The sequence below is a fragment of the Pavona decussata genome, unplaced genomic scaffold (genome assembly GCF_977016875.1).
Source record: "Pavona decussata unplaced genomic scaffold, jaPavDecu1.1 SCAFFOLD_181, whole genome shotgun sequence".
Taxonomy (NCBI): Eukaryota; Metazoa; Cnidaria; class Anthozoa; order Scleractinia; family Agariciidae; genus Pavona; species Pavona decussata.
Genome location: NW_028145591.1, coordinates 508,676 through 534,595, shown reverse-complemented (window position 1 = coordinate 534,595; position 25,920 = coordinate 508,676). Strand labels below are relative to the sequence as shown.

The window sequence follows — 25,920 nt, the reverse complement described above, 5'->3', positions numbered from 1 at the left end:
TCATTGTCACCCCCAAGTCGATGCAGCCTGATGTTCTGCAGCAGCTCCACTATGCCCATCAGGATGCTGAGAACTGCAAGCTCAGAGCTAAGAGATCAGTGTTCTGGGCTACTATCACCAGAGACATTGAAGAATTGGTCAAGAAATTTTCCCTGTGTCAGCATCATCAGAAGTTGATTGTCAAGGAACCCCTGCTGCCTCATGACATGCCTCAGAAGCTTTGACATGTGTTAGGCTCTGATGTCTTCTTCTGGAACAGTGCTAGTTAGTTATTTGAAGTTGCTTTTACAGCAAGTTTCTTGTGGTAAGAAAAAACTTGCCAATACCCAGTCATCCAGTCATTGCACACCTCAAGTCTGTCTTTGAAGAGCATGGGATCCCCAGCAAAGTTGTTACCGATGACAAGTTCCAACCTGCCTAAAGGGCAAAATTGATTTTCTTTACACTTAATAGGTCGGCCTGGTATTATTTGGAGTCAATGTTGGTCAGGGGTGATTTCAGTGCCTACAGTTCATTTTTATAAGCAGTTTATTTACAATATGATTATGTTGTCCAGCAATTTCGAAAGCTCATCCCAACTCCTTTTTTTTCAGATTTTTGAAATAAAGTTGGAATCCTCCGTTGTAGAGCAACTCAATGTACCTAAGATGATTGACAAGTATCCTTCGATTTGTTTTGGTCGTTATAAGAGGCAATAATGTTGTCACAGCTGCTGTGGAGCACCATTACAATGACCATAGAAAAGTTGTCACATTAACAAGGCTTTGATGCAAAGAAATGATTCCTTTACGTTTTTCTTTTGGCCACAGATAAATGGACGGAATAACAAGGTTGTTGTATTAAGGGGTGGTCATAGGGTGGTGTGTGATTATTTTATTATCCTGATTTCTTTGCATGCAAGTTGTTTTGTCTTCTGTGGCAGTTAAAACTAAAATAATGTTATTGTGACCCTCCATTTGAATTTGGTGCTAAACATGATACAGTCAACTCTCTCGTAAGCGACCACCCTTGGTGCACGACAAAGTGGTCGCTTACGGGAGGTGGTCGCTTACGGGAAAGATCAACAAAATTAGCGTAATTTTCCCTTAGCAGCTAAATTAGGTAAATAGAAACTAATTTATTTGATTTTTTCGCATTTACGTATTCATTCTTCTGATGGAACTTTGTATAACATTTCGGAACAGATCTGTCCCGTTTACCTACAAGTCTAATTATGGCCATCTTTTCTGTCTGTAAACTGTTATTATCTGTCAACAGTCGAGTCCGGGGTAGCGTCATTAAGTCACTTCTAAGTAATGATTGACTAACGATCATACGTGATTATGTTGGGTGGTCGCTTACCAGAAACAGAAAACAAAAGAATATGTGTAATTTCTGGCCTAAAAAGTGGTCGCGGTCTCTAAAGAAATTGAGTGGCGGTCGCTTACGAGAGAGCTCTTAAAACAGTATTTAACCGAGAAACAAAACAGTTCTTTATGAAGTGGTCGCTTACGGGAGGTGGTCGCTTACGAGAAGTGGTCGCTATGAGAGAGTTGACTGTAGTACACTCAGGACATGCTTTTCTTTTAAAAGAAAAGAGCTTCATTTCAGTACACTTTATCATGCCAAGATACTTGCCTCATAAGCGATTTCTTTGTAGGGTTTGAAACCACCATCAAAAATAGTATGGCACACTAAACGTACATGTCAGACAATTTTTTGATAGAGCTAAAAAAGGAAAAGGTTTGCTTTGGCTGAGTGATGCTAAAAGAAGACACACTCAACAAGTGTGTAGATTTCAGCCTTTTACTTATTTATTTATGAACAGGCTGTAAAGATTACCTTGTTTGAGGTGTCTTTATAAACTCACACAGTCACCCAATTTTATATGGTAATAATTAATATGATTTTCTTACAGTAAAAGGTCAAGAGGCTGATGAAAGAATGCCGAGAAAAATTACTGTCAATACATTCCGTTCAACCTATGCCACTTATATTATTTCTTTTTATAATGTTAATATCAGTGGCATAGGTTGGTTAGTTGGAGCATTTCTTGCAATTAATTTGACTGCATGGTGCAGTGAAGCCTTAATGTGTCACTTGTGATGGACTGCATGACTGTGTGATGCGGTTCGCAAGCCCAACCCACAAAAATGACCCTTGCTCGCCAATGAGTCCTCAGTAGCTGAGAGGTTAGAGCATCCGATCTAGAACATGGAGGGTCATGAGTGCGAATCCCATCTTGGGCTCAGATTTTTTCTGTGTCCTTTTATGGTCGATTCTTTACATTCTGTTCATTGCTAATAATTACTTGAGTTTATATCAAAGAGGCTTTTTTCCAAATATCTTCTTCTGTCCTGAACCTTTATCATATGTATCTGTGCATTTATGACAAAGCTTGGTCTGTTGTGTTAGGTTGTTGTTAGACGTATGTTATCACCTTCAACATCAGAATCATAAGGAGGGTTACAATTGAAATCATTTTGTGATCAGTGCTTAGTGTCACAGTGATATCTCTGAGAAGTTTGTAGAGCACAGTATTCTAATATTAAACCACTCCCACTCTTTATGACTATGCACAACTCCCTTTATGCAATGAGTTGTAACAAGTAAGGTGTCAGCTTTGTTATAATGCCTGAACTAAAACCAGATATTTTGGTGCTTGCATGCAGCCAGCTAAACACTCTTCTACAGGTAAGCTTCCCACCATCTTCACATTCATAAAAGGATTTGTTTGGATTTTTAAAGTTATTCCTTCTACCCCAAGTAAAAGTCAGGGAATTGTTGGCTGAAAGGTAACATCTACAAACAGAGGACTAAAACAATGTTTTGCTTCAAGACATAGTGGGCCTTCTACCATACGCTGTCTTTTGTTTTGAGGTTGTCGCTGTTTTTATTCCCTTTTGGGGTGCATTGTCCAGTTATAATTTACGGGTGTGTGTTTTTTTAAGCTTAAGGTGTCTCAATCAAAATGCCTACCATCACTCAGCTAAACTTAAATAGCAAGTACAATTTCAGTTTATTTTGTTTTGTGAGAGTTAAGTTTAATCTTCCCACATAAAAGTCTTGTTTTCTAGTCTTTTACTTTCTATGAATGAGTCTGTAAGTGATACGTTCCTAATTAAAAACTGTAGCCATGGCTATTTTAATAATAGCTGCTGGGACTCCTGAATTGAAGGCAGCTGGAATTATATCAGCATCATCTATATTTTAGGTACATGCTAGCAAAAGTCAACCGATGTACATGAAAAAAAAAATATCAGGTTGGCTCATAGCATGTAGTTATGGCTCATAGCATGTAGTTATTCCCTTTATATATTTCGCCTTGGAACCCGGACTACTCCAAATCGGCTCTATTTTTTTGGCATACAGACTAGAGATCAAAATACTTAAGTTTTGAGCTGAATTTTTAAATTTGAGAACTGGTTGATCACTTTCCTTTTGTTTTGTGTTGTTTTTTTGTTTTTGTCTTTTCATTTGATGGTACCTGCTAATACAGATGTATGTTTTCTCAGTTTATGACTATGTGCGTACAGCAGATCTTTGTAAGGGCTATTGGAATCCAATAAGAAAATTGGGGATAATCACACACTTTCCATGGTTACCGCTAACTTTCTCAGTTTGGATTCCAACAACCCTTGCTAAGAGCTTTTTCTGATTAGCCATAAACCACACAAAAATAGTTTTCTTTTAGTAGACACTATGATCCTTACAAAACGTGTTTTCAGACCTCCTGAGAGGCACAGAACATCTGCACAGTAGTTGAAGGAGGCACCGTCTCTAAGCTGTTTCCGAAAAAGAGTGTAAAAGGAGTTTGCTTGGCCACTTGTATACTTCCTGATGGCATTACCTTAAATGATTGAAAGAGAGTTGTTCTGGTGCATTTTGAAGATGAGAATGCAGGAATGTTGATTTATGGCAAAATTATGTGAAATCGTAGTCTGGCATTGACTACAGGACCAGCGGCTATCTTGCGGAAACATTAACAGAGTGGCACAACAATTTTGGGGGGTTTATGCCAAATGTCACAGACGTTTATCCAAATAGTGTTTTATTATTTTATGTCATTGTCATTCTGGTCTTCACTAGCAAAAAGTGGGTTGTATGCCTTGCTGGGTACCTTTGCGGAAGTGTTTCCAGAGCACATGATTGGCCAGTCAGATCGTCTTGTTTCTATTTATGTCAATGTTCTCAAGTCAGAGGTACTGTAGTCTTCTATATTTATTACACACAGTCACTGTACATGTTGATTTGAGTTTACTGTTATTGCATCCAAATTTTAATTTGTTTTTCTCTATGCTTGCTGTAAGTCCTAGTTTTTAATCCTTCGCATTCCTTTAAAGTGACCACTTTATGCATTTTGTTGGCAGATGGTGAGCAAGACCAAGAAGCCTGACATGCCGGTTATTGCTGGTTGTTTACGAGGTTTGACATCCTACCTAACAAACTTCACACAGTCTGTGGAAGAAGGTTAGTGGCAGTAAGTGTTGTAAGCACAAAAGCGTAACTTATGATGACAAAGCTGGTAATTAAAAATAATTTTAAGATAAGCAAACAGGTATAACAAAAGACATCATTCATACCTCAAGAATTCACTGTTTTAAAACCATTAAGCTGTAATTTTAACTTCTTTGGTATTGTGGTTTTCATTAACACGGAAACAATGAAGACTATTCAACAGGTCAATAAAAGAATCCCACAATTCACCTTCAATAACTCCTGCTTCAAACCTTAACTTTTTCGTTGAATAGAAACTATAACCAGATGGTTTGAGCTGTCTGTGTCCAGCTAAGCTTTCATCTACTCTTCATGATACATGAAATGTCAACAGCATCCTGTGTGATGACAAACAAAGAAAGGGGGTAATTTTTTTTTAGCAACATGTCAACAGCTTGCAAATACAGCCACCTCTCATCACTTCAGGTTGCTAGTATAGGATAGCACATCACAAGCATGAGATAAAAAAACTGAAAAAAATGTTTTGCTGTTAACCTCAGAATGCTAGAAACCCACCTGGGATAAAATTCTGGGTAAAAAAATGACCCTCTGACCTCATAATGTTTGACATAGGTCATGCACACTTTAAGTGCTTATGTTTTATAAAGCTTTGGAGTGGAGTGGTTTATTTCCTAATGGCTAGAGTTAATGGCCACAAATAAGCTAGGGTGGTCAAGTAAGTCAATCAGTCTTCCATATGAACTAGGATGCAACACCTCCACCTAAATACATTTACGTAGATGAAAGCATGATGCCCTTAGAACTATCTTCAGAGGCCAATATTTCATTCAAAGTCTGGAAATGCAATGCCGCAGAATCATTGGCAAGGATGACCTTCCTTTGGCTAATATTGTTGTGCATCAACATATGGAAGAAAATGAAAGAGAAACAAGGGTTGATGAATAGAGTATACAATCAACGCATGTATTACTACACCAATTAAGAGATTAAGAGATAAAGGTTCTTAATGACAAAAAGGCACTTAAGCGTCCCAGGATGTGCATCAACATGGGCTCCACTCAGGGTTTTCATTTGAGGCCGGAGGCCGGACGTTTCGTTCGGTCGTTCGCCATTCCACGTTGGGTACTTTGAGATCAATATTGGCGATTTTTTTACTACTGTATTATATATTTTCCTTACTAAGGCATCTCATGAACATACTGTCTAGAGGATAACAGAATAATCAATTACATTCTTCAAAACGGCCATATGACTCTTTTTTCTTTGCTTATTGCTTACTGATCCCCCTACCAACTGACCATTTTCATTCATTAATTTACTTTTTTAAGAGAATTTTAGTGAGTGCCAGCATTGCCTAAGAAACTGTTTCCTTGGTTCCAGAAACGCTGGAAATGGCGTTTCTGAGTATTCTATTTTAAAAATTTCCTGGGGAAGCATGCCCCCAGACCCCCCTAGGTGCTTGCGCCTTCGGCGCTCACGAGGCGCCTTACAACGCCAAGAAAACATTCACGTCCGGTGCTTTCAAAAGTATGTCCGCTACTTTACAAAACAGTTGAAAACCCTCCACCCATGCCCCATTTAGAAAGAAACATGGGACCACATGGTTCTGTGTGGATTATCCGAAGCTCAACAGCATGATCTCAAAGTACACACTTGGCATAATAATAATAATAATAATAATAATAATAATAATAATAATAATAATAATAATAATAATAATAATAATAATAATAATAATAGATGTCCTCGGAGGGTGGTCAAGAGATCTAAATGTCACGATGTAGGAGCTAGTTGGAAGCAGGAGCCAGAAGGAAGCAGAAGGCAGTGTTATTGTGATCCCTGAATATTTCTCGGACTTTTAAAGTAACAAAGAAAGACGATCTTCAAAGCAAATTACAAGAACTTGATCACAAGATTTGCAATGGTGGCGTCTTTGACCATCAATTATTAGAACAATATGAAGCCGCTAAAGAAGAATTAAAATAATACATAACTGAGAATTGTAGTATTCAATATGTAGGCAGAAATAGTCAGCGGGCTACCAGAACAAAATTACTGTGCTAACTGAGGAAGCTGTTGGCATTGTGAAGGCCATTGGCCACTTTTATTTTGTATCGCTATGGCCAGAATTTTACTGTTAGAACAGATCACTTGGCCCTACAATGGCTATTTATAACCTGATGGATGCCAAAATCAAGCTGTTTGAGAAAACCTGTGTTTACGTCCTGTGTGGTATGAGACATGGGTCATCACCAAAACATGGAAAATATGATCAATGCCTTTACAATATCTTTCTACACGATCATGTTAAACATCAAGTGTGTGGATCAGATTCTAAATGAAACCACCAATGATCTAACTAATACCAGACCACTGATATTCAAAGTGAGGACCCGCCAACTCACATTTTGCAGTCACCCGCTTTGTATGCCAGACGGTGGGCTTGTGAAAGGGTATGCCCTTTACATTCCTCCATGTGGGAGGACATCTGCACATACTGTATTTGCATTATGTTCAAACTCTTTTGGGAAATACTGATGCGATGTTGCAGTCAAGGCAAATTGTTTATTTAACTATTGTGGAATATGAGACAGTTTCATGATACCAATCAAACTTCTTTTATATGGACACCAACTTGTTACTATGTTATTAGTATGTCTGTATTAAAAAGGTAGAGTTTGTTTGAATTTCAGTCTCTCAGAGAGAGATTTGGCCATATGGAGAGGTTCTATTGTAGCTAAAACTCTTTGGTTGCCAACATTAAAGCTTATTCCTTGTATAATGTCTGGAGAATACCATACTGGTCACCAACACAAAGTTGAAGATGTACCAGGCATGTGTACTCAGTGCTCCTCCCTACACCTGCCAGGAGCACCGCCTTAACTCCTTCCACATGCGCTTCCTATGAAGAATTCTGGGTATCACATGGAAGGATGTCCTGGATCATACGAAGTTGCCTAGCATTTTCACTCTTATCACCAAGTGATCTTTGTGATTGCTTGGCCATGTTAGCAGCATGGAAACTGGGCAGATTCCCAAAGACATGCTGCACGGTGAGCTGGCAACTGGTCATAGGCCTTCTGGTAGACTAACCTTATGCTTCAAGGACGTGTGCCACATCAACTCAGATTGGGAAGGCATAAAAGCAGACATTGGCAGAGTGAGGAGAAAAAGGACAAGCAATGGGAAGAGAGGAGAGAGTGCAGGACGTGGAAAAGTATGCCGTTCTTGGATTGGGCTGCACAGCCGCAGTAGACACTGCGCAGCTCCTTCATAGACCAACCTATGACGCACATGCCATTGTCTCTTGAGACAGATGGTCACCAACAACAAAAAATCTAATGTCTAGTGACAAGCAGCAAATGAAGTCTCATTTAAAGGGTTTAAATCTTGCAACTGTTTAATGGTGATTCCACCATAAATGTCACTTTATCACAACTTAGCAGTTGAATGCACGCGATACGGAGACTGCAGATGTCACTATGGAGTCAGAATGGGCTTTTTTGTTTTCTTGGCTAGGGGAGGTGGATTCGGCCACCCTCCATAACTTTGACAATGAGGCTTCGGGAATAGTACACCCGAGGCTCTCTCCTCTGAGGTTGGCAATGAGAAGTGGTGACGTCATATGACATGGTTATTTTGCCATGATTGCCAAATGGTGGCCATCTTGGATTTGTGGATTTCCCCAAATCTTCAGAAAAGCACCAAAATTGAACGAAAAGTACCAGTAGTCAAACCAATAAAGGAACTCTACTATGAACTAAAAACATTCAAGTTACAGGAAGTACTGTTTTTCATTTTTAAAAGGGCTTTTCCATTTTCAGAAAAAAACCCTGCATGTCAAAAATTGATTGCCATTGTAACATCAAAGTCAATGAACACTACCCGACCACATTAAATTTTTCCCAGATAAATTTCAAAGTCTCCTCAGGCAGAACCCTCCCCCATCTACTCTTACTTTGGTAAGAATAACACCCAGTCCAACAGCTCAGTTCTGTTTCCAGTGAGGGGTTGAAATACTTAATGACTTGCGGAGTGGCCATGTGAGCCTTGAGACAAACAAAGGTCCCCACCCTCACTTGGTATTTTTGTTTTAGTTGACGGACTGGAGCAGAAATAGACACAACATCCTTGATGAAATGCGCAAGATACTGGGACCAGCCGAGAAAGCTACGTGCCTTGGGTGCATTCTTTGGAAGACTGGCATTGACGAGGGATGAAAGTTTTTTTCATCTGAACTGATGCCTTCTGCAAGGAAGTGATGGCTAAAGAAATCAGTGGATGGTTGGTTGAACAGAGACTTGTCAGGGTTCTCTCATTCTCTGAAGGACAGCTTGTAGATCATTATAATCATCAGCTTGGTTCTTCCCAAACACTATCATGTCGTCAGATTTGTTTCTTGTGCCTGTGACTCCCTATAGCACATCTTCTATAGACTTCTGAAAGATTTCAGCTGCAAAGTGGATTTCAAAACTGAGTCGCTTGTATCAGAATGAACCAAAGTTATGAAGTAATGCCTTGGGAGTTTCTTCCAGCTCAAGTTGGTGATAGCCTTGGTTTAAGTATATTATGCTGAAAACAGTGGATTCATTCAGATCAATGATCAGGTGGGTACCGGCGGTTGTTCCCATTCTATAGCCTTATTGGTCACTCGCATATCAGCGCATATATGCATTCCTGTTTTCTTTGGAACCACCACTACTGGGAAGACCGAAGGGTTGGTCCTTTGGCTCTTTCTATTATGTCAAGTTCCTGTAGATTCTTGACATCAGCTTCGACTTGTTTGCAAATATGAAAGGGTAGCCTACGGAACTTCTGGGCAAGTGGTCTTGCACTGCTCTTGACATTTAATTTCGCAGTTTTATCTTTTATCTTGCCCAGCCACTCAAACCAATCTTTGTATTCCTCTACGATGTGATCAACCGGAGGTGTTGATACACAGATGCACAGCAGTCTGAGATCAGTTGCCGTTTTCAAAGCCAATCAGGTTTCCATCCTGTCTGAGCTAAAACAACACAGAATTGTGAGAATGATGTATTATTGAAAGTGACACTCGCATACTCGGAAAAAGGATATCCAAGTGCTCCTATCAGGAGTCGAACCTAAGACTTTCCAATTACTAGTTCCTGTGCTCTACCACAGAGCTACAGGAGACTCGCGGGAGCTAAGGCCATTAAACTAGGTTCATGGGACAAACATCCTGCATACTGCCAGGATTGGAATGTCAATATGTGGCATATGCACAATGGAAATAAATGCGATGGTATTTTTGTGTGTTCCGACTTGATGTTAGCTTTGAATGTCTCTATGACTGGGAAGGGCTTGGTAGATCGGTTGCCATAGGTCTTCTTTGGTTTAGTTGAATTGTGAATGTTTTCCACGTGATTAAAGGTAGAATGTGTCAATGATGTTCACTCCTGCTTCTGAGTCCAGTAGATTATAACATTCAATGGTAACTTCAGTTAGTGGCTGTGTCTTGTCACGCATGGAGTGGAGGGTGATACGGTGGATGTATTCTATCTTTATCAGTGACCTCATCATCATCTCCTTCAGCTACTGTATTGACTTCCTTGGCAGTTACTGAAATGGCCTTTCTTGTGACAGTGTTTGTAAGTTTCTTTCAGAGCTGGATAATTTTCTCCTCTATTAGGGTAGTTTTTGCCAAGCTTGTAACATTTCTTGTTTTTGGGTGTTCGCTTTTTTGTTTGGACTTTTTGGATGGGTGGCTCTTCTCTCCACTGTTTCCAGGTCGAATTGGAATTTGGAAATGTTGGTTTTTGTGGAAGGAGGGAAACCGGAGCACCCAGAGAAAAACCCTAGGAACAGGAATGAGAACCAACAACAAAGTCAACCCACATATGATGCCAAGACCGGGAATTGGACCCGGGCCACATTGGTGGAAGAGGAGTCCTCTCACCACTGTGCCGTCCCTGCTCCCCCATAATACCCTTTGATAGCTTTAGCGTGCTTGGCAGACGTTTCTAGACCCCAGCTATAGTCAAGTAAGTCTTTGAGATTCGTATCTTCTCGTAGAACTTTTCATCGCAGCGGGGAAGGTAAACTGGAGATGACTGTGTGATTTGATTTCGTCTTCGTTGGCAAACTCACAGGTTTGTGCCATGCATCTGAGCCGCGTGCAGAAGGAATGTACTGATTTATCAGAATTATGAGCAGCATTTCTGAGCTTTTTGTAGGTCTTGTTTACTTTGGGTTGAACACAAGTTTTCAAAGTGGTTAGTGCTTCACGTATTCTGGAAGTGTTTGCAAAATGTCTTTGACTTCAGAAACAGTGGCATGGAGTACAGTAGCTGTTCTCTCTTGTGCGTTAGCTCTTTCAAGTCATGAGCAGCAAGCCATTTTTTCAACGTGGACCAACTGAAGCATTGTCTTCATGTAAGGAGAATGAAGGTAAAATATTCGCCATTTCACTTCGACAATTGTGTGACCATTTGGTTTAGTCTTTTGATGTAATTTTCCGGTGTAACGTTCCAGTGTAATCTTTCAGTGTAATATTGCAGCAAGTGTATGTTGTAGTTGAACTAAGTGAAAAAGTCAGGATTCCCACTGCAAAATAAAGTCTCAAATGGTGGCTAGCGCACGTGGTGTTGAGAAGAATGTTGATTTACCACTTTTTATCCGATGATATCCATTGACTTTGTTTGGGATATCCTCTTAGCCAGTTATAAAATTGTTCATTGTAATAAGAACTCGTTTTACCTCTTTATTTCTTAAAACTCACTGTTTTTTAATAATCCAAGCTCATATAACATCAAGCTCTCCTTTTTTGCTCATGCACGTGACTGTTACATAATACGAGGACCATAATGCAATACAAAGACACTACATTTACAACAAAAATTTGCTTGGAGTTTTTTTTAGCTGAATCCTTGCTAAATACTGTTTGGCTAAACAACGCTCTTCAACTCGTACTGCGAGGTTGTGAGGAACATAGGAATATGTGTTGAGCCGATGTTAAACCTTGCAAGGAGCATTAAACAGTGCTTTAAATCTCAGTACGTATACTGAACAAACACAATACAGCATGGAAAGTGCTTTATACAGCATTTATGCCCTTGTTGGTTTGTATCAGAAATCTCACTCGTTCAATTTGCTGATTCGTTCGATTTCTGATACTTTACCAACTTGTACGTAAATACCATATGTGTACACTTTCCATGAAGTATTCTATATTTATGTAGTGCTTTATGGGTGGTAAGTGTGATTTTGAAAGTAGTTGACCGCTCAATATGTATAAACCCAGGGAGATCAGTGGATGCTGTTGTGATGTAACCATATTTGCATTACTTACTGGTTTTTCTTATTATTATTTTGTAGTTCTTGTTCTCGAGGGCAGCTGGTAATCATGTTTATTACTTAATCCCTAGGCTCTAGATATGCCAAAGACATTTACAACTATGCCAGAAAAGCTATTGATCCACAAGTATGTACTACAAGATACACTTCCGTCATGATCTACTTGTATTTGTCATTGTTTGTTTAAAACTATTCTAATAATCAAGTGTGAACGTGTTTGCCATCAAGAATTATACATTGCTCTTCAATCAAACGAATTGAGCGCTCTACGAAACACATTCTACCCAGAATACAAGTAATTACTCAAATAACAAGATTTCAATTAAAGGCACAAATTTTACAGAATCAAAGACTACAAGTTAATCTAATGCGGTCATGGATGAATAATAGCTCAAACATTATTATTTTTGTGGTTTTGTTTGGAACACATTTTCAGCGTTTTGCGTCAGAAGGCGGAGTGCAGGTTCTTCTCGTTATCATCCTCATCATTTTGGAAAGTTTTGCCAGTAATATATTAGATTAATGTGAATTACAAAAGTCAATTTGTGGCCTGGGCGAGAACGATAAGATTCCCTATTTTTTGTAAGGAAAGGCATTGTCACATTGGTACTTTGGAATATGGTACTACAGCAATAAAGTGGGTCACTAACTTTGCTGCAGAATGTTAGGGTATTTTGTTGTTTTGTGAAAGCTAATCTTATCATGTTAGTCCACTAGCTGATAGCCATATCCTTGAAATACACTTTCAGGTCAGTTTGGCTCGTTATGAAGTACCAAGAGGTGGGTACAACTTATGCCCATTTCAGACAATACCTCACATTTGCGGTATATAACTAATACATTTTTATCCCCTGTTGTATTATGTCACAAACTCTGATTTTGCCTTGCCTGTTAAATTAGAATCTGTCCAGACCCGTCTGGAAAGGAGATGATCAAGGAGTCTAACGTGTGTAAGTTTTTGGGTGCCGGAAGCCCCGAGGCACGATGGAAGTGAACATGCCTTAGCCATTGAGGCGCGATTGTATTCTATTTTTAGGATACATTTTGTTCCTGGGAGCTTGATAAGCTATCCATCGATGTGTAAATTGTTCGATGAACTCACTTGACTCATTGGGAAATGCTAGCCAAAACTGACATACTTATATTTTATTCAGGAAATACAGTGTAGAAGAATTATAAAGGTTTTTACTAGAAAATTCCTTTAATGACTTCAACGATCTTGAATTTTAATGTTATACATTCGGGAGATGTCTTCAAAGTTCAGCAAAAACAGTTTCTCCCAGTGAAATATTGTTGACCAAACGCCCATGGAATCAAAAGTAAGCTGGCAATGCTCCTAATTATTTTTAAATAACTTGCCATGTAAAAAATGACAACGACAAGGTCAACAGCAACTGAGTAAAAAGGTAAATTATTCCCAAGACAGACAATGTTTATCTTTGGTAAAAGGGGCCTGCCTGAAGACGAATGTGTTAAGTGACAGCTGAAATTTGGACTTCTGTCTGACAATTCTTGAATAAATGATAAAATGGCAAAATATTTTGTTGTTTAGCTGGCTTGTGCCTCTTTGCAAAACATGCTGCTCAGTTCAAGGAATACATTGCTAAAGACTATGAGGTTAGTGACTGTTTGAGGTACCTACAGATATCCCCCACCTCCGTTTGTCTGAAAATGGTCACCTGCAATACCATGCCTCTGGTCTAGTACCAGGTAGCATTTTTTGGGAACAGGGGCTAGATATGATGGAGCCATAATTATTAGGACACGATGTGTTCTGTTTTTTATTTACTTATGAAAGCGAATTTTCAAGGAACAGTACTAAAGGATTTATCTTGACTGAGGACAGCTTCAAGAATCCATGCCCTGGGCTACATGGAGAATGAGTTTGAACAGAGTGGCTACAAAAATGTCTTACTGTTTGGAGATTTGTAACTTGTAATTTGTAACCTTTTAAGTTTGTAATTTTTGTGTTGCATAAAGGATTTATTGAAAAAAATATAACTGTTTGAAGACCTTGACAAAAAGCCATCATAGTTATGAAAACTGGAGATCGTAATTTGCAAGAGTCAGCATGTGATACCCACAGCAGTAACAGACATCACCTTGTGACTACCAGTGACTTTATAAAAAGTACTCTTTGTTTTATCCAGGATCTGTATGAAGCATTTTATCGCTGGTGCAAACATCATAACGGAGAGACGAGCTATGCTGGATATTTAGCCATAAATGCTTTTCTGAAGCAGGTATAAAGAAATCTTCATTCCTATTAATTATAACAACAAAGTTTTATTTGAAATGAAACTGTGACAAGAAACATTTGTAAACCTGCCATTATAAGGGTGCATAATCAAATTTATTTTATAAAATAAGTAAGAAAAGGGGAAAAAAATCAGTAGTACAGAGCAATCTGAATTGTAGATGAAGTTAACATACAGCTGTTCGACCCGTATGACCTTTCATGGTAATGTTATTATCATATTTTTTATTTACAGCTTTTATACTGAAAAAATATAGGTAAAACGTTTGTTACAAATTATTAAATTCGATAGACTCTACTTGCTACTGTGTACAAAGAGCATTAGGGCACTCAGAAATCGTTCAGTTAGTAGATAGCTCTGACATTAATATTTAACTCATCGACAATTGATGAGCTTAGGAACTGGTCCCAAGAAGAGAAGTTTGGCCAAAAGAATAAAGGTGAGATTGCACAATACCAACCACCAGTATTGATGCTGCAGGAATTGTCTTCATCTATAAAGAGCAGAAAACTGGGTGGGAGGGATTGGCAAAGATCTGCGAAGATTGCAATGAGCAAGAATGATCTGCAAAGATCAGCAATGTGACTTGCCAAGCACACTAAATGTCCCTGGTTTTTTTTTCTTCTCACAATCTCTAATCTGAGGACTCAATCCTCCAGCATGACCATTCACTTGAAATCTTTGGAGCGCTGCTTTCCTTTGGTGCTGTTTGTGTTTTCGTTTTTTTAACATATGTAATTGTACATAGTTTGCCCTATATTTCCTTTTTCGTATGTAGAAGTTAAATGTATATATTTGATTGATTTTGCAGATAGCAGAACATTTTGTTTCAAGAAGTGCTGATAAATCAAAAATGGTTATGTTTAAGGTGAGAGTTTTTCAAGTTGATGATATGTTATGTTACATTATTCCTTACTAAAGTTCGAGTTTAAAACATAAATTGTGTGTTCAGAATTAATGGGCATTCTCTTCACATTAAACCTAACTTCGGTGTACGTTAATTTCATTTTCGACTTCAGTTACCATTGTAAATTGTATATGGGGGTTTTAGTTGAAGGGGACATTCGAGGCAATCAAAGAAATACATTTAATCCCACATACGTGAATAGTAGTATGGTAAGCAACACAGTTTCCTCTTTTTTGAGGGCGAATCTCATTAACTTGAGGGGGAATAACTTAACGCCAATGATGTCGTCGCCTATTGTCTTGATCCCATGAAGAAAATGCGGTGGATTCTCATTAACATGACATTATTTAATTATAATAGGATGATGTCATGTTTTATTTTAGCCTTACCAACAGGTTATAAACCGGTTTGACAGGTTTATGAAGTTATTTTTGGAAACCTTTGGTTTTGAATAAAAGCACGTAAAGTGAAATATTGCCTTGTCATTGCCCTATTCTATTTTTCTATATTTTCCTCTGAAAAAATGAAAAAAATATTTGTCGTGTGTGTGTTCCCACTTAAGTTTACTAGGCACCTTTCCCGCCTAATTACCAAAAAAGATTCGAGCTTTGTTGGGGATTAAAGAGTTAAAACAGTCTTTTGTTTTCTTTGTTTATTACAGTGTTCGGATTAAGAATATTCCGGTTCATTGATTCCTTTCTCCTAAATTTTGCATGTTAAAACATGCACACAGAGATTTCACAATATGTATATGACAACAAAGTCCACCTTTACTTACGTTATCAAGGGTCAACGTGCTTTGGCTTTCCGATCAGAGACTAAAACTGTTCTGTAACCTCTCTTTTTTTACGGTCTGTTAGCCATTAATTATGTTAGCATGCAGTGATCCGAATCCAAAACCTAAATTTGCATACAACCTTTACGGAAAGAGCCCATTAAACGTCTACCTTCTTATCAAAAAACAATAGCCAGCTTAAGATTATAGAAATAATCAATTAAAACATGCAACTGCTAATGCTTGCTATTAAGCAAGGCACTTTTCTCGAGAGATCTGAAAATAACTTATTGCCTTTGACTAGCTAATACAGAAATACAGAAAAAGACTTAAATACTGGAGATTTTGAATGAATGAAAGTAACTCTCAGTTCTATTTCTAAATCGCCGAGTTTGCCTTCATATGTTTATGATAGTCATCTGTTCCTGTACCTCAGGACGGCTAATGTCTGCTTTAATTGCTGCTTTTAAAGGGAATATTGGTACCATCACGGCAGCTTAATGTGGACTGTGGTATCGTTTTATGTAAACGTATTTACCACCATGTCTAAATAGCGGAAAAAGAAATTGAAAGATAATTCATACAGCGAATTTGAATTTTCTTTTCCAATAGTTGAATGTTATTATGACTCTAATGCTTGTCTTTTTGCACTAAAGAATGTTACCTTCATGAAAATTGTTGTGTAAAGATTTAATAGATTGTTCGTGCTTATGCAAATTGCGTTGATGAATTTATTTCTAGAAAAGTGATCGCCCAATGATGCAATTGGTTGTCTATTTGCGTTAATGAATTTTCTGTTTGCTTGAATAAACATGCATTTTCTGAAAATGAATGTCAAATGAAGCTATTGTTTGTCCGTTGATGCTGTTAATACACGTGCAAATGTCGTTCTTGGAGGTTTCTTTCGCGTAAATAAAGTTTATTTTGGTGTAAATGAAAGTATATTCATCTTAACGAAATACCTGTTGACACAAATGAATGAATATTTTCTATAAATGAACAGCAAAAGTCGATTTCTATTTTTGCTGACCTTGCCTCCTCATCCTCATCAACATTCTAGTAAGGCATACATGTGCTGTACACATAACATTCTCCATTTTTATTGTACCCACTGACCCTAGTTATTACCTTACAGTATTTTATCAAGAAATTCCGATCAATTATTGATTCCGCCTCCAGTGATACAAAACAAACATCAGTTGCAATACGAGGCTATGGCTACTTCTCAAAGGTAAAACAATTATTGTTCCATGAAGTAATTTTATGGTGACATTAATGGTAGAGTTAGATCTGACAACTCTGATGCAAGAGTGGTCAGATCTTAATTTAAACAAGACATTTCTTCCAGGCTTCACCATTTGCACCACCAGTTGTTAGTCAACCACTATAAAGCTCAAATAATTGGCAGACAGTATGTCTCTATTCTATAAATTTAACCTGAAAAAAAATTGTTAATTTCTGACTAGATTCACATTATTAAAATACGAAACTTGTATCTTTTTTTTTTTTGCTGTGATGATGTTTTGGTTTTATGACATGACAAAAAGACTTCTAAATTTACATGTCACCCCCATAAGTGTGAAGTAGGTGCTATCCCTTCTGTAGTGGAACTCTCTTCTCTCATGCCAGACATGGATGTCAACACTGTTAATATTCATACTCTATCTTCAGTGCTAAGTTTGTCCTTCTCAGATCTGCTCAATGTCCTCAATATTGTCTTGATTTTTTAAACATACTGCATACTTGCAGCGAAAGGAACCTTTAAAAATAATCTTAAATAATGTAATATTTCTTACACCCATTCCAGTGAAACAAGTGTGAATATCTTATTTGCCATTCCAATGTTGAATAGGGGACTGGGTCGAGTTGCAAATTATACCCAATTGATAACTTGACACCACCCATAAGACCACGTTGAGATTGTTGTTTGTTATTCAATTTGGTGTTGTTTAGGTGAATAGCGAAATAAAAAGCACCTAACTTTGGTAAATAACTTATTGTGATGCTGGCTTTCATGTGATGGTGGTTGTCAATTCGTCAATTGGATAGAATTTGAAACTCAAACTTGTGCCCTGTGCAACCTTCACATGCATTGGCAGACATCTATTGCACATTCTGGGAATGTGTGTGTCGCCAATAGAGGTGTATTACGCTCACCTGTGCATTCTATCTACTTGATTGTCAATATTTTAAACCAAAAAGCGTTTCTCAATGTTCTGTAACACAATTGCGGTATATTTTAGTTGTTTCATTTGTTTTGACCAGCCCTACCAGGCCCCAAAACTTAGAGCTCAATGAAAGTTATTGCTTTAACTATTTACCAAATTCCTGATTATTTTTGATTTGGACCTGCCGTCTTTTAACTATCCAAAACTTATGGCCCCTTAGACCTGCTAAACCCCAAATGTAATGGAGCCGTTACTTTCAGAATTCTACGGTACTGAAAGATGTTTTGAAGTGGTAGAACGCTATTTTCGTAAATATCCATGTGGTATGAAATGTTGCATCTTTAAGTCCCCAAAAATCCAACAATGAATAACTGCACCAATGTCATATCAAAGTGGTTTCTGGTTAGATAATTGAGTCGATATATTTGAATTCAATAGGCAATAATGAAGATGGTAATTGAACCAAAAGGGTGTATGAATAGCTTCACCCGAAATGAAAATGAATGTTGCTGACTGGGTGTAGTAACTTGACAATGACAGGCTGTCAGAATGTCAGCTCAAAGTTCAATGTCTTATATTTTATGTGGATGTTAACAGCCCTGCAAATTGTTTATGCAAGCTGAAGATGTGAAGTTCATGTTTAGTGAGATGATGCAGAGGAGCGAGCAGATTTACCTCAGGTGGGGCACAACTTAATGGTTAACTATCTGTTTCATACCAATTATTAATTATATTTGAACTCGTTGACTGATTTATAAATTAGTCAATTTTAGTACTTGTGATGCATTGCAAACTTGGCAAAGGAGCCAGCAAATAGTCAGCACATGTCATGCGAACAGCAGACACTGACTGTCACTGATATAGATGCTACCCTTTAACCTATCACAGTCGTTCTTTTGACAGTAAACTGGCAAATGGAGGTCTTTGAAAACCTTGAAACCCTAAGCTGCCATTGCGTTACCATTATTTTGTAGTTTGAGGTGACTAGGGGCATTTTAGGCTTTCTCAAATTTTTTTTTATGGGAGTCCAGTCAGGCAGACTTAGTGGTCTCGCCTCCCGATTTTGTTGTTCGCTGGTCACTCTTTTGGTACATATGAAGACAACTTGAGGAAAGTCTAGGGGCATTTGTACTCGAAATGATGTTAATCCATCTTACATTTTTGTTGTTTGGGCAAATGGCAATACATCCTCTTTGATCAAGCCTAATTTGGCCATGCAATGCATGTTCACACAAGTTACTGCTAGTAGAATGTAAATTTGTTATCTAAGAAGCAACATGGCAGTCAAGGTTACCCTACCATGGCACATGCACCATGCATGTATTTTTGTGGTTGTTGCAAGGTAACCACGTGGCATATTAACGACTGAACTAAGAGTGATTGAGATCTACCCACAAACAGTAAACACACAGTGTTCCTGTTCTCTGTACATATTACAATTAATATTATGGAAGTGGAGATGGTGAATCTGAAAATATAAGATTATTACAAAGGAAATGATTGCTCTATAGCTTTGCTTTGTCGCTGTTATGTTGTGCTATTTAGACAAGATGAACTGGTAGAAGACAAAGTCCAGCATCTTCCAAGCTTTCTTGAGGCATTGTCATGTATTGTTCAGGAGCTGGATGAGGTTAAGTTGTACATACAGCTATAACACTCTTTTCTTTAGTTACTTTAGTTACTGTTTCTTGTTTACAGTTTAAACTTATTTAGTCTGACTAATACTTTTTCTTTATTGGTCTGTACAGATTTCTGACTCTGTTCTTGCCTCTTTGGAGAAGCTAGTAGTGGTGTTATTCAACAATTTCACAAGGTTGGCCAAAGGGTCTAAGTTCCTCTGTTGTAAAGCCCTCATCAAAGTGCTGTTTAACCTTTCTGACAAAGGTTCAGTTCTCAGGAGATTTCTTTCTGAAGTAGGTTAGTGTAGTAATTGAGATATAAAAGTGGAAGTTACAATGGCTCTGTTTGGGTATGTTCTTATCAGCAAATCACACTTTACTCTGTATGCCCATGCTTTGGAATTAAGGTGAAGCGTTGTTTCAAAGTATTCCTTCCTTCCAATGGTGTTTGACTAACCATCAAGAATGCATGACGTTTCAAGGATTTGGCCTTCGTCAAAGAATATCAAGGAATCTTGGGTTGTTTCTAGAGCCAAGCAATAGATCCAAATCACTGGTCATTTTACATATACCTCCGTTAATGTTACCTATTGCATACAATCCACTTTATGCAAGAACTTATAAGTTGGTGAGACAGGAAGGCAAGAAATGTCAAAGATGCATCCATTTACCAGTCGCTCATTACTTTAACCTGCCTATCCATTCTTAGAAACACATGGCAGACGTCATGGCAGTCTCTGGCATTTCTTTACATCATGGTAACACAAAGCCACAAAAGCTAAGAACAAAAATTGATCTTTCAAACCAGCACTCTTAATCCCCACGGAATCAATAAACACTTTTCGTTCCACTAATTTGTTGGTGTAGCTCCACTGCTCACTATATCAACCACATTTTCCTTCGTTTGTAGACATGAAACAATGTCACCACTTTTCTGGCCTCTTTTTTATCAACAACTAAGTGCAAACCAGCGATAAAAAATCTAGAACAATGTTCTTCGCGTAAAGTAAAGGCCTTATACAAAAATTCAGTCACTTTCAAGCAAAACAAAAAACCTGTCTAAGAAGTCCCCCCAACTATTCTGACGTAGGCGTCAGAAGAGCTGGGTGGTTGCTTCACAGATGATGTTACATGCCCGTGGGCTTTTGCTATGGGTGGAAACACTTTATGATTCTTTTGCAGAGACACACATGGTTGGGTTACATTCTCTTGAAATATACACATTCCATGAGTATTGGATTCGACTCTGCTATTAATGGATGACCTGTTGTTTTTGTAGTTTACCAGGGCCTCATTAGAACTTGTTCTCATCCAGTTGCGTTAGATGAGGTAGGTTTGAATATTGCATCCTCTTTAAGATTACACCCTATTCTTTCATGTGTCTATACAAGTAGGAATGAAATGAGTACATATTTGTGACATTGATTCGCTTTTCTATTTAACAATTTGTCAAAGGCAGAGTACATTTTAGAGGGAAACATTAAAAGTACCAAAAATTTGAGCTATTTGTGAAAAACAACACGTGTAAGCACTCAAGTAAAGAGATGCGGAACTGTACTCAGTGAATTTAACTTTTTTTTACATGTTGTATGCTCAGTGTTGTGTCCAAATTTTCAAGGAAAACGTCCGTAATGTGCTTATAAGTTCTCAAAAACATTTTTTTGTCCAAGGAGTATCTGCAAATTGCTAGTCCGAGTATTTTTGTAGTTGAAGAATCTTTGTTTTAGTAGGCACCATCCTTAAGAAATCGGCGTTTCTCAGACCATTCTGATATATGCAGAATGTGTGCACAGTAGCAAAAGAAAGCACCATCCTTAAACCTTCCTTGACAAGATTTTAGTGTCTCACAAGCCATTTCTTTTCAATATCTTTTATCCAAAGATTCTGTTAGCCATTTTGCTAAATCTCCAGTGTTTTAAATATCTTGGGTTGAGGTTTAAGATTTATGGTAAAGTTCATAAACTGTCTATTACTTCCAAGATTAATGTAAATTCATGCAGTAGGCGCACCTTGAAATCCTATAATCACTTCTGAACTAGGTGCAGTATAATGAATTTCACTTCTTAAAGTAGGCATACTAAAAGCATATGAACTCCTTCAAAACTTATTATTTTACTATTCAGGTAAAGTGGCACAAAGTCTCAGATATTTTTTGGCGTAATTCTGTTTTCTTGGTTAAAAATGTACCTTTACATTAATGCACTGTACCTGGTGAAATGCACTTTTCCAAGTCCCATACGTTCCGTTACTCCATAAATAGAAGGTGTGGAAAATGTAATATCCTCATCTTATTTGTGAATTCTTTCAAGGTAAATGAAATGACTGTAACCGGGGATGGTGAGGCAATGGATACTTCATCACCCAAAACATCGTTCAAAGATTACTTGGAGCTTTGGGAATTCCTCTTAGAGAAGGGAAAGTTTAAGGTATGTTTACAATGGTTTTATTTCAGTGAATCTGGCATGTATCATGTTGCCCATAATAAATCAATGGAAACAAATATTTACCACGTTTAGGATGTCAGCTTAGTTGGACGAAAACTTGAACAGCGTGAAAGCATGCATGGGATGGTGTATGATGAGATGATGAAGGCTATTTTACATATCATCCACAAGCTGGACTTATCTTCCATCAAGGGATCAGTTACAGGATTAGAGGTATTGTATTCTGTAAATAAGCTTTTTCTCCCATAACGTTTTGGTTCAATAGCCAGACCCCCAGACATCCTGGCATATAGTGATAAATAACTAGTGTAAATAACTTGTATGGTGGTGGCAGTGGTAGACAAATTTTTCGGTGTAAAAAGTTATTTGCAATGGCAAAATGATCATGAGCCAAAACTTGATGTTGAGATAGTGATATAGGCAATTCACACTTTAACCAGGCTGTGCGCAAAAACATTCGACAAGATCAAGGAGCCCAGATCATGCCTTTGCCACTTTATCATGTCGACTTTGGCAACTGCGCATGGCTGCTCTTTGCGTTATAGCTGTAGACCATCACTCTTTGAATGTAAGACGGAACGTTTCAGAAAGAGTTTCTTTCCGACAATGTGCCTTCATACTCACGGCCTGTGAATGAAACATTTTTTAACTTTTCATATCTTACAAATATCATAATATTAGTTTTGAAATCAAACATGTAAATTTCATTTTATTTTGTTGAAATTTTAAGGTCCAGTCCCATAGATAAACCTTGTAACCATTTAAAATTATTTTTAACATTCTTTGTAGAAGTATCCCAATTCGCTCTTTAGCGTGATGATTTTAATGAGTAAACGCTTCTTCTTCAAGATTAAAATGACTATGTTTTTTAACTATTACAGATTGTCTTCTTTAAGAAAAATAAATAAATAAATTAATTAATTTCAACAAGAAAATTAACGATAATAAAATAACATGACGTCTCGACGACTTCATATCGTCATTGTCAAATGAGTAAAAATGGAAATAACGGAAACGCATATTTATAGGTATTGAAAGTGAGAAAATAAATTAGCATGAAAGCATTCAGGTAAAGAGTTTCGCGCAAATGGAATCCACTTGCGTGTTCAGTTTCGGTCTTTTGGTCTTGATCCACAGCATTTCGTAGACCAAACATTCAAATTTGTCACGGCAAATGCTAATTTATTTTCTCACTTTCAATACCTATAAATATGCGTTTCCGTTATTTCCATTTTTACTCATTTGACAATGACGATATGAAGTCGTCGAAAAGTCATGTTATTTTATTATCGTTAATTTTCTTGTTGAAATGTTTCTCAAAATCGTTTCTCATCAATAAATTAATTAATTAATAAATTAATAAATATATAAAAAAAAGAGAATGAAAGTGGAGTGAGGCACTCCATACAAAGGATTGTGCTATTAAAGACCAAAATGTTGTCTGCCTCGTCTCGAGGCAAATGAAGGATTGTGGGAGCAAACTGGTCTTGACCGTAATTAAGAAGACAAAGTACTCATAGTTGTTGAACATTCTTGCTTATAAGTTACGTTTTGACTTTTGCAATTGATATTGGCACTTGCACAAACACATTCAAAAACATTCGAGCCCCATTGTCAGCAGACTTTTTCAGAAGAAGCACTTCATGGAGCTTGATACTCCTCAAAAAATCCTGAACTTCCGACCAACCAGACTGGACTGCTTGTGTTAGGGGGATATGTGAAACTCGAACTTGGTACTCAATGAGGCCTTGTTCATGCAAAGCTATTCCTAACGAAGTAAATATTATTAGCGGTCCTAACTATTCAACCAGTAAAAATTTTTCGATTTGCATAAAACGCGAATTTTTTATGAATTTTACAAATCTTTGAAATCCTATTTTATTGCGGTCAATCTGCCCCGCTGATGAGAATGCCGACGGGCTCACAATAGGGCCCCCGTGACATAGTCTGTGACGTAGATCCAGGAACTCTCGTGTCTATGCACTCACTTGACCTTCAGTAAAGTTCGTTCGTGGCAGAAAGAAAATCGTCAGATTCACTGGTAGGAAGGAAAAAATTAGCTCCAAATAAGTATATTCCATGGCAGAAAACTTATCTGACACGGAAAGTGAGCAAACCGCTTAAGAAAGCAGCTAGGACGAATTTGAAAGCGTCGAAGTCGAGGCGATAGATGACGTCCACGAAACAATTAATACGTGTGAAGTTGATGATACACTCGAACCGTATGCGGACGAGTAAGAATGGCTAAAAAGATATCGCAAGGAACAAGAGGAGAAGCGACGACTCGAGGAAGATTTAACGAAACGCTTGGAGAATAGAGTGCGTGTTAGTGGATGGTAAAGTTCTCACCTTGCATTTTGCATACGCGCTCTTCATTATCATCTGTCAAAACTATGGCCAAGTACTCACATACATTCGAACGAATTATTTTCCATGTAGGTGTACTTGTGGTCACTGTAGCCGTGATCTGCTAGCAAATATCAGCGAGTGCTACTGCTGCAAGGAACTCGAAGGCAATTGGGAAGCGCTGACTAGCGACATTGTTCTCGCGGAACTACAGGAAGGACACGTGTTGAACTGTGATAATAATAGCTTGTCTCGTTCTCTGGAATTTCGGCCGGAAATTTAATTGTAGGATGGAAGTTGTTAGCTTGTTCAATGAACAGGTTAATTTCCTTTTTGTCACTGTCCCACAGTGAGAAAATGTCATCAATAAAACGTTTCCATTCGATTGGTTTTGTTTTGCTTTGACTTATCACTTTTGTTTCAATATCGGCCATATGTTTCCAAACGCAACGGCCATTTTTGTACCCATCGCAGTTCCATGGGTCTGAATATAATTGTTTCCAACAAAATGGAATGAATTTTCTTGAAGAATAAGTTTAAGTATTTCTTTGAGGTAGTGTGACGGTATAGGAGGGTTATTGCTGTGGAATGCCTCTTGTGCTTTGCATACTGTTGTAATTCCCTCCTCCTGTGGTATATTTTTATACAAGCTTGTTGCATCCATTGATACTAAGATAGTATCTTGAGAGACCTTGGTCTTTCCTATAAAGTTTACGAAATCCATTGTATCTTTTAGGCGCATACCTCTTGCGAAATGTTCGAAGTCTAACAAGAGTTGGCGTCTAATGTAATTCGCGTCTGTCACCGGTGTCGGGACAAATTTGAGCCCTTTAGAAATAACGCTAACAGGCTGTCGCTAAGTTGTTGGTTTGAAAAATTCTTTATGAATTTCTGGTGTTTTTCTCTTTGTGTCTCAATCCGTTTTTTAGCCAATTTTTTCCTGCGCTCTTTGCGCTTGTTATTTGTTTTGTGCCCTTTTTTATTTTGAACCCCGTTGTGGTGGTTAGGTTTTCATAGATAACACTGGTATACTTTTCAACATTTTTATTGTTTGCAGAATTCTGCAACACATGTGTGTTCAATATTTGTTTGAGTTCGTTGAATTCTTGCTGCAGTTTATCTACCTTATCTACATCGTGGTTTACAATGTTTTCCGCATCGATCTATTTACATCAATGCTAGCATTTGTGCTAGTATTTTTTGAAAGCTTGGTCTGAACGAAACTTCGCGGATCTCTTGCGATCTCTTGAACTTGCGACTGAGTTAACAGTGAGGTCAAACTAAAAACCTCAGAAGGTTACAACGCTTAGAATGTCACAAGCGGGTGTGAATATTTATTGAAAGCTTACCATTCGCTTTTCCCTGCTCCTCTTCGAAGGTGGCTCTTGGTCTTCGTCTTCCTTTCGCTTAGCATGTTTTGAAGGATAAACACAAACGCCGATGTCATCCTACTTCAGTTCACGTTTTAAGTTTAAACCTGAATTCATCAGCCTTGTGAAATCCTCGTCATTGAAGTGCATCGAGCACAAGGACGAGGTCTTTCCAGGTGTCCACATCTTCCTCCGATCCAGCATAAAATCGATCCATTTCTTTCGCCTCCTCAGTCTTTGCGGGCCTGTGGTGCCAAAGAAAGGAATCCTGTGCATGCTTAT

General features: G+C 37.9%; 1 protein-coding gene across 2 annotated transcripts in view; it reads left to right on the top strand.

The window, feature by feature from the left end:
* LOC146463051 (DNA-dependent protein kinase catalytic subunit-like) overlaps window positions 1–25,920 on the top strand; it is a 121,228-nt gene that overhangs the window by 13,532 nt on the left and 81,776 nt on the right. For both annotated transcript variants that reach the window (XM_085084882.1, XM_085084881.1), the window contains exons 5-20: window positions 594–658; window positions 2,630–2,673; window positions 4,069–4,181; window positions 4,350–4,449; window positions 11,823–11,878; window positions 12,501–12,531; window positions 13,304–13,368; window positions 13,902–13,994; window positions 14,821–14,877; window positions 16,827–16,922; window positions 18,457–18,539; window positions 19,405–19,489; window positions 19,608–19,776; window positions 20,758–20,807; window positions 21,788–21,904; window positions 21,995–22,135. In XM_085084882.1, the coding sequence (XP_084941008.1) occupies window positions 594–658; window positions 2,630–2,673; window positions 4,069–4,181; window positions 4,350–4,449; window positions 11,823–11,878; window positions 12,501–12,531; window positions 13,304–13,368; window positions 13,902–13,994; window positions 14,821–14,877; window positions 16,827–16,922; window positions 18,457–18,539; window positions 19,405–19,489; window positions 19,608–19,776; window positions 20,758–20,807; window positions 21,788–21,904; window positions 21,995–22,135 (1,365 nt within the window). The remainder of the gene's footprint in view (window positions 1–593; window positions 659–2,629; window positions 2,674–4,068; window positions 4,182–4,349; window positions 4,450–11,822; window positions 11,879–12,500; window positions 12,532–13,303; window positions 13,369–13,901; window positions 13,995–14,820; window positions 14,878–16,826; window positions 16,923–18,456; window positions 18,540–19,404; window positions 19,490–19,607; window positions 19,777–20,757; window positions 20,808–21,787; window positions 21,905–21,994; window positions 22,136–25,920) is intronic.